Source organism: Xiphophorus maculatus, chromosome 10, assembly GCF_002775205.1.
Source record: "Xiphophorus maculatus strain JP 163 A chromosome 10, X_maculatus-5.0-male, whole genome shotgun sequence".
NCBI lineage: Eukaryota > Metazoa > Chordata > Actinopteri > Cyprinodontiformes > Poeciliidae > Xiphophorus > Xiphophorus maculatus.
In genome coordinates this window covers 11,810,583-11,824,324 of record NC_036452.1, presented here as the reverse complement: position 1 = coordinate 11,824,324, position 13,742 = coordinate 11,810,583, and the positions used below count along the sequence as shown (strand labels likewise).

The 13,742-nt window shown below is 42.1% G+C and overlaps 1 protein-coding gene across 1 annotated transcript in view; it reads right to left on the bottom strand.

Moving 5' to 3' along the window:
* Positions 1–13,742, bottom strand: part of LOC102221885 (dual specificity mitogen-activated protein kinase kinase 6) — a 33,922-nt gene that overhangs the window by 9,331 nt on the left and 10,849 nt on the right. Inside the window, exons 2-7 of the mRNA XM_014470901.2 lie at positions 3,479–3,542; positions 2,511–2,559; positions 1,952–2,065; positions 880–999; positions 167–283; positions 23–74 (exon numbers count right to left, since the gene is read on the bottom strand). Of these exons, the coding sequence (XP_014326387.1) occupies positions 23–74; positions 167–283; positions 880–999; positions 1,952–2,065; positions 2,511–2,559; positions 3,479–3,542 (516 nt within the window). The remainder of the gene's footprint in view (positions 1–22; positions 75–166; positions 284–879; positions 1,000–1,951; positions 2,066–2,510; positions 2,560–3,478; positions 3,543–13,742) is intronic.

Genomic DNA, 13,742 nt, shown 5'->3' with positions numbered 1-13,742 from the left:
GGGTTTCCACTCAGGCTCTTACCTCTGTGGATGACTTGCAGATTGCTGTGCAGATGCTCCAGAGCCTTTACTATCTGTATTAACAGAAGTCATTAATAAACAACTGAGTTACATAGCAAATATCTGAAGCATGTATTCATGTGATGCTGCTAGTGAAGTAACCCACAGAGACAGCGATTTTTCCCAGGATGTCCTCGGGAATGGTCAGTCCCTTCTCGATCACCTGTTTGTAGAATTTGTCCAGGGAAGTGTCCATCAGCTCCATGCAGATCCACACATCACCCTGGCAACAGATGGGGGTAGGAATTGGAAAGAGATCAAGACACAAAGCAGCCAGACGGATTCTCATTAGAGGAAGTTTAAAAAAAAAAAAAAACCTAAAAGAGGAAATCCTGATCATTCATTCATTCACTGGTGCAGGAAGTTTTCTCCATCCAATAAAATCCTTAGAAGAGGTTTTAGTCACAAGAATGTTAGCCAGGAATAAAACAAAAGGTTAGTCCTGCTGTACATTATATATGTTACATGTACTGTATGTAATATGGGAATCATTTGTCCTAGAATAAAAGCTGGGAAGTGATTTTAAATTATCTTGACCTGCTTGTAACCATGTACATCCAGTAAGTTTCAGTCTAATGAAATGGTTGAACAAACAGGTTCCGTGCTTCACTTCACTTTATTTATATAAACAGACAGCAATGTTCTGCATTGATGATGCAGTTTTCTTAAATTACATGTTCTCAGCAGTCATTTAAAGTCTCTAGCACAACTCATATTTCCAATTTTATTCTTGAATTCTCTTCCTTTTTCTCATCTCTGCCTTATACAGGCTTTACGATAATCATTGAACAGAAAGGACGCCTAATAAAAATAGCATACCTCTCTGAACAACGCTCCATAGAAAGTGACGGTGTAAAAACAGTCCACTGTCCTCATGGAGATGTCCAGATCCATCAGCAGCCTCTTCTGCTCCTGAGTGTTAACAGTGGCCCGAATCCGCTGGAAGGGAACGACAGAAAATCTAATTAATTAATACACTAACAGTTGGAGTTAATTATGCAAGGAAAAGCCGGAATATAACAAAGTCAACTCATGGGGAAGGTCAACGCTGTGGGAACCACCTGTAGCAGCAGTTGTTGAGGAGAAACTTTAGTCTACTCTTTTTTTACAGCTCACTGAGGTCTGTAGAAATCTGCTGGTACATAACTCTCACAGCACCTTGATTCTGCTTTTACTCTGCCATTCTGTTGTCCATTTACTGTTGTGTTTAGCATCTTCCACCTCTTGATGACTTTGATTGGTAAAAACTTCAGCAGTCAATTAGATGGCCTCACATTTATCTCTAGAATACTTTGGTATGCAGAGGAGATCATGGCATACTCATTCATTGCAAAGTGTTCTGGTTCTTGCGGCTCATTCAGATGCAACTTTACAAGTCTAAGTTGTCTAAATTCCAGTTTTGTATATTCTTTCTCACTGTAGAATGATGAGTTTCTAATGAATGCACAGTAAGAGTTGCATCTCTACGGTCATTGCAAATATCTTCTCACTCTGACATTGTGTCAACACACACACCTATCTTCTAAAATCTCTTGAATTTACAGGAGGTGGGCACACCAGTTACGACCAGGTAGGTGGTGTTCGCCAAGGGGACAAAGTCCTGTTCTAGTTAGCTATTGGTTTCACTCTCATGAGAATTCCTCCACAGTTGTCCAAACTGACATAGAGACTACAGTCTTCTGATTGTGCCTGATCATAGCTGATCATCAGAGTTCAGAGTTTTCAACCACAGTGGTAATTGCTAACTGACCAATGATAAACAATGAGTTTAAAAGGTAAACTGATATATTTAAAGTGGACGTTTGGCAATAGTAGGTGTTCAGAGAGACTAATAAAAGCAGAGAGCATCTGATCTTTTGGGTGGCAATAATACAGGCTTTAATTTACTCACCTTAACAGCCATGATAAGATCACTGGGCACATGCCTCATCTTGTCCACCACACCGTAAGCTCCTCGTCCCAGTTCGCAGATCTGCTCCAGATCATCGGCTTTCACCTCACATTTCTACTCCAAACACAGCAAGAGGACAGTGTCAAAGGGGTGAAATTTTTCACAATGGATGTGTTTCATGTCTGCAAAGCTGCCAGTTGGCTTCCAGCATTTATTAATGCACAAGGAGGGAAAGAAATGTTTTTCAAGGAAAAAAATAAATTAATTAAGCCCTTCTGCCAATGGAAAATTTCTATTATTTGAATAGTTTAAAATAAATATTTTTTCAGCATGATCGACATTAAAGAGCATTCCTGTCTCCCCACAATCAGAAGAGTTAGAGACAGCTGTAATGTCCAACGGAGCGTTCTTTACAGCTAGCAGATGCTACTCTGAGCCCACCAGGGTTTATAAACAGTAAATGCACTAAGAGAAAGAATAAAAGTCCCCAGTGAGACGCTACAGCACAAATAAAAATTCAATGGGGTCAGAAGTGGTGGAGCAACTGAAAAATGATTACCTTTTCTCCGATTGTTACACAAGCCTTTGAATCCAGATCTCTGGGGGGTCTAAAAAACACAAAAGGAAGCATTATTACACATAAATCAGTTAAATTGGACGGCAAGAAACATTAAACATGAAAACTGGCAAGCAGAAAAAAAGTCCCTGATGAATCAAACCTAGACCCGAAATCAACACTTAACATGTAAGTCTAAAAAAATAATTACTTTCAAGTGTTCTGTTGATATGTAATTTCCTCCACGCTTCCACCATTTACTTTACACATCAGGACTCGTAAAGGCTAAGAAATGCTCAATATGTTCTTATTTCTTGATTATATCGAACATATATTTTAATTTAATACATAATTATTACTTTCATAAAAATAAAATGAAATGTTAAATATAGATTTAACAATCTAGAAAAGAAATAGATGGGTTTTTTTTAGAAAAACGTTTATTTAAAACCAGCACCTTAAAAAAAGAATGTATGAAAATTATTGCCAAAACCTGCAATGAAAATGAAGAAATTGTATATCACATCATACATTTTGCATGGAATTTAAGAATGCAAAAAGGGTATTTTTTTATATAATAAGAAAATACATGAAAAACAATAAATGATTTAAAACTAAAAGCAGTACTACTTGAAAAAACATACAGAAATGTTACTAAAGTATCGGGATCTGCCACTCTATCTTTCTTCAGATCTCTACATCTTAAAAACAATTGACTTATTTGATATTTAAAAAGAAAAAAATCAGGACTGAAATGTGAGGTTGCAAGTATTTGTGATCAAAAACAAGTCGAGAGCAGAAATTTGCTTATTTTTCGGGAACACAGATTCTTCCTGTTGTTCTGTGGATGTGTATTTCCCATGTTCAGCAGTCTGACGAGGTTCAGATAAGAGCAGGTATGTGCTGAGCAGGAAGTGAGGATCAATAAAGTGCAGGATTTACTGGTGTATGTTGAAGGTAAAGAGCCTTACACTGCAGCAGGTGTGGGCTGCTCAAACACCTCTTTAGAGAGCTTCAACACTGGCTTCTTCTTACCTGCAAACAAACAAAACAGTGTTAGAGAGAGATTTGCTTTCACAATGTTAGTTTCTCTAAAATGTGAACATTTTTTTGAACATTTTAAGACTTCCAAAGATCAAAAAGGTTGCAGTTTTGAAGCTGTTTACTGACATATTTAATTTTCAGTATCTTTTTTCTTTAAAGTTCAGCCTTGATATTTGCACAGACACCTAACACTCTGCATTAAGCTAATTCCATTCTAAAAGCACAACGTACCTTTTTTTTATGCATTTTTTATGAATAGCAGCAGTGCTATGGAAAAAACAACCAAAAAAAGAGAAAACGTCTGCAACTAAGACTAAGAATAGTTAAACAAGAACTATGTATCACTGACTCTGGTGTGTGTAATGCCATTCTGAATACAGAGGATTTGGTGTTCAGAAGCCAAGAGGCCTCTCACTACCTTTTCTATTAATAAAAACATGTTAATGTAACAGTTTCCTGCAGAGATAGAATTATATCTGTTAAATATGTAATAAGTTCACATTTACAAAATTTTCAATATAGCTTGCATATTGAAAAATTACTTTGTTGCATTATTCTGCATTAAAATAAAATCTAAAAACATGTAACACAGAGATTTGTTTTAGAATTAAACCAAAGCATAAAGGCATCAAATAGAAATCAGGCTATCAATGTATTTATCTAGACTGCTACAACTGCCTTCGGTAGCTTTTATTATCAGAGAGCAAATCTTTGCACCATGATGGTCAAATTATCTTAAATATTATAGATATGCAGCCACATTACATTAGAATACACAATGACATCTTTATGCGACTGTGTGACAAAGCTCAGATCAGCTCTCCAACAGTACTTACAGTACTTAAGATACAAGCAATAAGTATATTTGGAACCACAAACTGACATATTTTTCTTAAAATGTTAAATCATATCTAGTAACCGGTCTGTAACTTTCTGTGCACTAGTTTGTGCAAACTTGTGCAATTCTGGAGTCTGTGTGAGGAAGGAAAGCAGACCGATGAGACTCCAGAGGATGGCTGCAATGGCAGCAGAGCATACCACAAGATGAAAGCATACTTAGCTTCTTAACATAGCTCAGGATGAAAGAACAGTTGATCATCCTGCTCAACTTTCTGAGTTTTTTTTTGTTTTGGTTTGGTTTTTTTTGCAGTCACAATAAAGAGAGCTAATTATATACAATTTTAAAATGAACAAACTGACATGCAGCTCCAAAAGAAACAACAAAAGCTGCATATTTGCGCAAAATAAGCAGCTAATTGTTAAACATCAGCTGTAAAACTCCACATGTTGTGAACATTTTTTTCACAGCTACAAATACAGTTAAAAACAAATGACACCACTGTCCCTGCCTGAGTGTTTCTGCCTGGATAGATGAAGTCACTTAAATTATGAACCGATTCAGCTGGATTAGAGTCAATCTACAATTTACCATTGTCATCATTAGTACTCACGGTTAAATGCAGTGTCTGGCTCCAGATCCTAGCTAAATGTTAGAGGTAAGAGGAAGTAGACGTCTGGCAGCCCAGGTGTTTTTGCCTCATATGAAGCTGCTGTACCAACAGTTTAATAGCAGCATGCTTTGTTAACCATAACTGCTTTCTGTGAGTTGTTGGGTTGCAGACTGTGTCTGGCTCAAACCTCCTCAGACCGGGTTGCAGAAGAGCAACCCAGTCAGTATTTACATATGATTGGATTAAAGTCTGAAGAGGAGTCTCTAGTTGGACCTAAGCTAAGCACTTAAAAACTGCTTTAGTACATGTTCACATATTACATTTGAGGGTTCACGCTGAATAAAACAGTAAATTACAAATCAAGTCATCCCCACTAAACACAGTGGGGATGACTCATTTCAAAAGAACGAGGCAAAACCACAAATGGTGCTGCGTCAAAAGCTAAACATAGACAAATCAGTTATTTTTCTGTAGAAAGAGAAAGTAATACAGCTAAGGAGACTTTCAATGCTATTCCACCAAAAGTTAACCGTAAAGCTAAAACCATAAGAAAAATAGCAACAACACACCTAGCATAGCAACCATGAGCAAAGCAAAAATAATTTCCTAAAAAAATAGTAGCAACACACATTAAGACTTAAAAACTAAACAAATACATTAAAGAGTAACATAGTTAACATCACATTGTAAGTTAAATACATGGCTTAAATCAGTGGTGTCCAACCTTTTTGCAACAAGATTCGAAATCGTCAAGTTAAAAAACACTTGAGGGCCATAGAAAAACATATTTTTTAATTAAAATATTGTGTCTTTTTTTATTTCTGCTCGATAATAAACTAAATGTGCAAGATTTTATTGAGTTGAATGAAATGCACATTTTCAATTAAATTATATTTTGCGCTATCAATTACACATCTTCAGCTACAACTTAATCTAAATATTTGCTCAGGCTTTAACTTCCAGAACACTAAACAGCCTTCTGTGCAAGTTATACTATGTAATCTTGCTTTAAAAACAATTGTGATATCCAAAATTATGTAGAAAAGAACAAAGTCGACCACTGATAACAGGTGAAGGTAAAATTCACGCTGATAGTTCCTATTTAACAGGAATCTCTAATATCTTTGAGATTATATTATATCTGGTTATGAAATCACCACAGAAAAAAAATATATATATATATCATTGTATCCTCCAACCAACAGGAGGCAATGATGATTTCTTAAAATAAATGGCTATGAATAAGAAGAGAGAATATTTCAGATTTTTCTTGAGATTGTTTATTCAGTTTGAGACATAATATCCTTGTATCCTAACATAATCCTTTATAGTAATGGATCTTTAACAATATGCTTTTTGATCCTGAAAGTGTTTGGAAATCTCTGTAAGTAACTGATGTCATTTGATACTATTTAAAGCAACGCTGACGGCGTCTCTCTTCAGAGAGCATGGAGAAGAGCCAAAAGAATAACTGGAATATCTGACATTGTTGTCTTGAGGGAAAATACAAACACAAGTATCTGCAGATGAACCTGTCCTTCAGAGAGTTTTCCTGAAGCTTTCCAACACACACACATAGCACTGCGTGTCCTGGTTTTTATCCAACTGTGCAGGGTGTGACGCTACCGTGCTATGCAGTTCTCCACTGGTGGCCTCATGCTGTTAGCCTCCTAGTCTCCACTTTCCAAAGCAGCTTTGTTGCAAAATGTCACTTTGAGCCCCTCCTACATGCATTTACACAGACAACAATAGTAACTGGAAACAGGCAATGCTGTGACAACTCGCACTGTAAAACAGAAAACAGGCAGAGAGTCAACACCTGCATCAAATCTATACATTACCTGGGAATTAAAGTAATCTCCATCCACAAATTCTATGCTAATCCCACTGAAATATTGTTCTAAGGTATACATCCTTCCAGTCAAAACTCTATAACTTCAAAAATGGAGAAAAAAACCCAAAAATCAAAGCAATTTAACTATGAATTTTAGGTTGTAAAAGAAAACCAATCCCATTTCAGATGGCAAAAAGGTCAAATGCTTTTCAACTTTTCCAAATTTGGTTACTTTACAGCCAACATTTTCAGAATATTTTGGTGCAATTTTATGTAACAAGCCAGCACAAAGTACTGTATAATTATGAAACAGTTATACATTTGAACCCAAACTTTAACTGTGGAAACAAAACATTGGAAATCTAAGCTAAGCACTAAATGTACAATTCAACCTCTTAAATATAATAACAGCCTTAAATAAAATAAAGAAAATACTGCAAACAAATGCTTTCATAAATCAAGTAGAGCAAACCTGTGTGTGACTTGATCTCAGCATAAATAAATAACACTAAATGTAATCACAGAGCACTATTCATTCCATCATCTGAAGATGGGAAGACTGTAAACATGATGGTCCACCTGAACTGACAAGCTGGGAGAGGAAAGCATTAATCAGAGAAGCAGTCAAGAGGTCCATGATAACTCTCAAAGAGCTGCGGAAATCTATAGTTCAGGTGATAGAGCAACTATTAGTCAGGAACGCCATAAAACAGCCCTTTATAGAGGATTGGGGGAAATGAAGACATGACCAGAAAAAAAACTACAGAATTAAATTTAAAGATTGCTATAAGCTATATAGGGGACACAGTAATACAGAAGAGGACCAAAACTGAACTTTCTTGCCTACATACAAAACCCTATCACTCAAAACGCTCCATCGCCATTATATGATTTGGTAAACTTTTCTTCAACAGGGACATTGAAGTTGGTCGAAGCTGATGGGGCCAGAGCTTCAAAAGAATGGTTGATATGAAAGTATATCATAGTTAGAATGGACCAGTCAAGGTCCACATCTAAATCCAGTGAATCTCTGGTAAGACTTAGACAATTATATTTGCAGATGTTCTCCATTAAATGGGAATGAGATTAAACCAGTTAGTTAAGAAGTATGGGCAAAGTTTCAGTTTGAAGATGCAAAGATGTCGGATTTTTGAAAAATACAAGAAAAGTCTGACGGGTTCTTACTAAAATCACAAACCCGAGTTTCTAGAGCTTTATCTGTAAGAAAAAATTGGAAAACTATAAATCCTTTTTCTTCCACTTCACAAGAATACACCAGTTTGTAATGATCTGTCCCAAAAATCTACCCCCAGAAAATACATGCAATTCTGTGGTTGTAAAGTTACAAAACGTGATAAAGTTCATGAGGTTTGAATACTTCCATAAGGCACCATTTGGTTTAACACACGTATAAAAATAGACTGTACTGTAGATATTTATAGACACAAACACATACATACCCATTCAGCCTCTGAGTTTGTTCCTGCTGTTAGCTTGACACCAAGTGCAAAATAAACATAGAAAATTGACATGCCACGGACCATTTACAGTTCATGAGCAGCTTCTGCTTGCCGTTTATTAACAAAAAGACAAAAAAACATGACTCATGTTGCTCTTTTATTCTTTTCTTTTTTTACATAAGGATTCAGACTTATGTTAAGACCCCTTATGATGGACAAGAACTTTGGACTTGGTGTTCCCTCGCCCGGACGCGGGTCACCGGGGCCCCACTCTGGAGCCAGGCCTGGAGGGGGGGCACGATGGCGAGCGTCTGGTGGCCGGGCTTTTACCCATGGAGCCCGGCCGGGCTCAGCCCGAAGAGGAAACATGGGCCCCCCCTCCCATGGGCCCACCACCCATGGGAGGGGCCAAAGGGGTCGGGTGCAGTGTGGGATGGGTGGCAGCAGAGGGAGGGGACCCTGGCGGTCCGATCCTCGGTTGCAGAAACTGGCTCTTGGGACGTGGAATGTCACCTCTCTGGTGGGGAAGGAGCCGGAGCTAGTGCGTGAGGTCGAGAGGTTCCGGCTAGAAATAGTCGGTCTCACCTCGACGCACGGCTCTGGTTCTGGAACCAGTCTCCTTGAGAGGGGCTGGACATACTTCCACTCTGGAGTTGCCCAAGGTGAGAGGCGTCGGGCAGGAGTGGGCATACTTGTTGCTCCCCATCTTGGCGCCTGTACGTTGGGGTTTACCCCGGTGAACGAGAGGGTAGCATCCCTCCGCCTACGGGTGGGGGGACGGGTTCTGACTGTCGTTTGTGCTCACGGGCCGAACGACAGTTCAGATTACCCACCCTTTTTGGAGTCCTTAGAGGGGGTACTGGAGAGTGCTCCTCCTGGGGACTCCCTTGTTCTGCTGGGGGACTTCAACGCTCACGTGGGCAATGACAGTGAGACCTGGAGGGGCGTGGTTTGGAGGAACGGCCCGCCCGACCTGAACTCGAGCGGTGTTCTGTTGCTGGACTTCTGTGCTCGCCATGGATTGTCCATATCGAACACCATGTTCAAGCATTAGGGTGTCCATATGTGCACTTGGCACCAGGACACCATAGGCCGCAGTTCGATGATCGACTTTGTCATCGTTTCATCGGATCTGCGGCCGTATGTCTTGGACACTCGGGTGAAGAGAGGTGCGGAGCTGTCCACTGACCACTACCTGGTGGTGAGTTGGCTCCGGTGGTGGGGGCGAAAGCCGGTCAGACCTGGCAGGCCCAAACGTGTTGTGAGGGTCTGCTGGGAACGTCTGGCGGAATCCCCTGTGAGACGGAGCTTTAACTCCCATCTCCGGCAAAACTTCGAACACGTCCCGGGGGAGGTGGGGGACATGGAGTCTGAGTGGACCGTGTTCCGTGCCTCCATTGTCGAGGCGGCCGATCGGAGCTGTGGCCGCAAGGTTGTCGGTGCCTGTCGCGGCGGCAACCCTCGAACCCGCTGGTGGACACCTTCGGTGAGGGATGCCGTCAGGCTGAAGAAGGAGTCCTATCGGGCCTTTTTGGCCTGTGGGACTCCGGAAGCAGCTGATGGGTACCGGCGGGCGAAGCGGCATGCGGCTCGGGCGGTTGCTGAGGCAAAAACTTGGGCGTGGGAGGAGTTTGGAGAGGCCATGGAGAAAGACTTCCGTACGGCTTCGAGGCGATTCTGGTCCACCATCCGGCGTCTCAGGGGGGGGAAGCGGTGCAGCACCAACACTGTTTATAGTGGGGATGGTGTACTGCTGACCTCTACTCGGGACGTTGTGGGCCGGTGGGCAGAGTACTTCGAAGACCTCCTCAATCCCACCAACATGCCTTCCACTGAGGAAGCGGAGCCTGGGGACTCTGGGTTGGGCTCTCCAATCTCTGGGGACGAGGTCACCGAGGTGGTTAAAAAGCTCCTCGGTGGCAGGGCCCCGGGGGTGGATGAGATCCACCCGGAGTTCCTTAAGGCTCTGGATGTTGTGGGGTTGTGTTGGTTGACGCGACTCTGCAATGTCGCATGGACATCGGGGGCAGTTCCCCTGGATTGGCAGACTGGGGTGGTGGTCCCCCTGTTCAAAAAGGGGGACCGGAGGGTGTGCTCCAATTATAGAGGGGTCACACTCTTAAGCCTCCCTGGCAAGGTCTATTCAGGGGTCCTGGAGAGGAGGGTCCGTCGGATAGTCGAACCTCGGATCCAGGAAGAGCAGTGTGGTTTTCGTCCTGGTCGTGGAACACTGGACCAGCTCTACACCCTCGGCAGGGTCCTGGAGGGTGCATGGGAGTTCGCCCAACCAGTCTACATGTGTTTTGTGGACTTGGAGAAGGCGTTCGACCGTGTCCCTCGGGGAGCCCTGTGGGGGGTTCTCCGGGAGTATGGGGTACCGGGCCCTTTGATACGGGCTGTCAGGTCCCTGTATGACCGGTGTCAGAGTCTGGTCCGCATTGCCGGCAGTAAGTCGGGCTCGTTTCCGGTGAGAGTTGGACTCCGCCAGGGCTGCCCTTTGTCACCGATTCTGTTCATCACTTTCATGGACAGAATTTTTAGGCGCAGCCAAGGTGTTGAGGGGGTCCGATTTGGTGGCCTTAGGATCTCATCTCTGCTTTTCGCAGACGATGTGGTCCTTTTGGCTTCATCAGATCGTGATCTGCAGCTCTCGCTGGAGCGGTTCGCAGCCGAGTGTGAAGCGGCCGGGATGGGGATCAGTGCCTCCAAATCCAAGGCCATGGTCTTGAGCCGGAAAAGGGTAGAGTGCCTTCTCCGGGTCAGGGGGGGTGTCCTGCCCCAAGTGGAGGAGTTTAAGTATCTCGGGATCTTGTTCACGAATGGGGGAAGAAGGGAGCGGGAGATCGACAGGCGGATTGGCGCAGCGTCTGCTGTCAAGCGGGCCCTGTACCGGTCTGTCGTGGTGAAGAGAGAGCTGAGCCAAAAAGCGAAGCTCTCGATTTACCGGTCGATCTACGTTCCCACCCTCATCTATGGTCATGAGCTTTGGGTCATGACCGAAAGAACGAGATCGCGGATACAAGCGGCCGAAATGGGTTTTCTCCGTAGGGTGGCTGGGCTCTCCCTTAGAGATAGGGTGAGAAGCTCAGTCATCCGGGAGGGACTCAGAGTAGAGCCGCTGCTCCTTCACATCGAGAGGAGCCAGTTGAGGTGGCTTGGGCATCTGGTCAGGATGCCTCCTGGACGCCTCCCTGGTGAGGTGTTCCGGGCACGTCCCACCGGGAGGAGGCCCCGGGGAAGACCCAGGACACGCTGGAGGGACTATGTCTCTCGGCTGGCCTGGGAACGCCTCGGGATTCCCCCGGAGGAGCTAGAAGAAGTGGCTGGGGAGAGGGAAGTCTGGGCCTCCCTTCTGAAGCTGCTACCCCCGCGACCCGACCTCGGATAAGCGGAAGAAGATGGATTCAGACTGTTAAACAAACATCAAATACAAGTGAAGTGAAAAATCATGCCCACAATACTGCAATTAATAACTAAATATGAGCTTTAACTGGCAGATTAGCTGAGTCATGACGACTACATGCGTTCCTCACCAAATTCAATTTGAGTCTGTCTAAAAAAGATGCAAGCACCTGAGGCATGAAGAAAAGTATTCCAGCAGAAGTCTGACAACTTCCACATTTAGAGAAAGAAGGATTGACAATGTCTGCATCAACCTGAACTTTTTCACATCACTGACCTAAAACAATGCATTAAGCAAAGGCCAGCTGTATGATCACAACAGCATAGTTTTTCCTTCTTCATGAAATGGACTGGAAAATGCTTCAGCTGTAACTCAGCTCATAAGGCAAGAAGCAGCATGTTCCTCGCAGCTAAAGAACAGAAGCCTACTTCAAACCTCTACAGAGATATTACCATGCAAAGCCATGAAAAACACTGACAATGCAAAGGTTTCCCAAAACAAACATCAACCCCGGTAAGTGCAGATACATATGCAAAGTGTGGAATGACATGTCTAAACTAACAACAGAAAAGCAGGGCTTGCGGAGTATCGGTTAAGACTGCAGCTATGTGAAGCAGAAATGACAGGAGGAGCGCCGAGGTGTAGAAAAGCAAGCGAGAAGAGGTGGTGGGGGTCGGAGGGGCAGAGGATTATGTAATGTGTGTGGCTGGAAGGAATAAGCAGCAGCTCTGTTGTGTTTCAGAATGCATGAAGCAATGATGGAACACAAATTCAGCCATAACTTACAGTTAGAGACAAGATGTCAGAATAACTGAAACCTGATAAATGGAAAAGTCCAACAATTCTTAAATGGTGGACATTAAGCTATCTCAATACAACTGTTTAAAACAAACTCCACACAAATGACAACCAACCAGTGTTATCCTGTCTAATACTGACTGAACGTTGGAGTCACCAAATGAGCCTTGATTCATCAGCATCAGACACTCAGCTAGCAGTAGACTTTTTAAACTGTTGTTATATACTCACTACATGCGAGGAGAAACGTACACTGAAACACAAAGGAAAACGATCCTAAATATTTCTAGTATGATCAAAATCTGTGCTGCAAACAGCTCAGAGTAGACTGAGGATATGCAGTCCTATAATCAAGTGAAAAAATAAGGTGACACAAGAAAGATTCAATACTTGTACCATTTTTCCCCATCTATGGAAAATAAAGTAATAGAATTGCATTTTTAAACCAATAATTTCTGCTAATTCCCTGTGAACTAAAATACAAAGTATTTTCTAGCTGAGGGAAAAGTAAGCATACTTTAAAGGAGATGCTACTTATAGCCATGTCCCACTCTCTGACGTACGTTTACTCCACTCCTGCCTTCCAGCTCTGAAATGACTGAGGGGTTTCTTGCACAGACAGCCCAGGTAAGCAGAAGGGATACCAATTAGGTCAGGGTCTGGGCTTTGACTAGATTCCCTTTGTAATTCGCACATCTGAGGTCCTTGTCATTTTGTAGTGCACAGTTCTGCTTCACCTTTTATTTCTTTATTTTCCTTAAGCTTCTTCTAATGCATGGTAGAATTCACAGATCTGATGTGATAAGCCTATATGAGATTTTAGAGATTTTACATAAGAATAGCCCGCTTAAATTAAGTAAAGTGTCTTAATTAGTTTGCCATATGAAACTGCATTGCCACTATTACAATTTTTGTCCTAATCGTCTCTCGTACATGTTTCTATTTCATTAGGAAATATATTCTTCCTGCTTGACTTCTTTTGCAGTAATTTCTGTTCTGTGTAGTTTTCTTTGTGGTAACGCCTACTGTTGAGTAAGGTTAATGTAATGACTGTTCCAGTTCTCTAGTGCCCGGATAAACGACAGCTCCACTCTGTCAACATCACACCCTTTTGCACAACAACGTTATACTGCAGTATAGTCCATGTTCATTTACGGTCTAGTAAAAATTATGTAATGATAGGATTGTGCAGTTTATGATAGGATTTAATCAAGTTTATGTGTATTTCAGTGTAAATGTTCATAA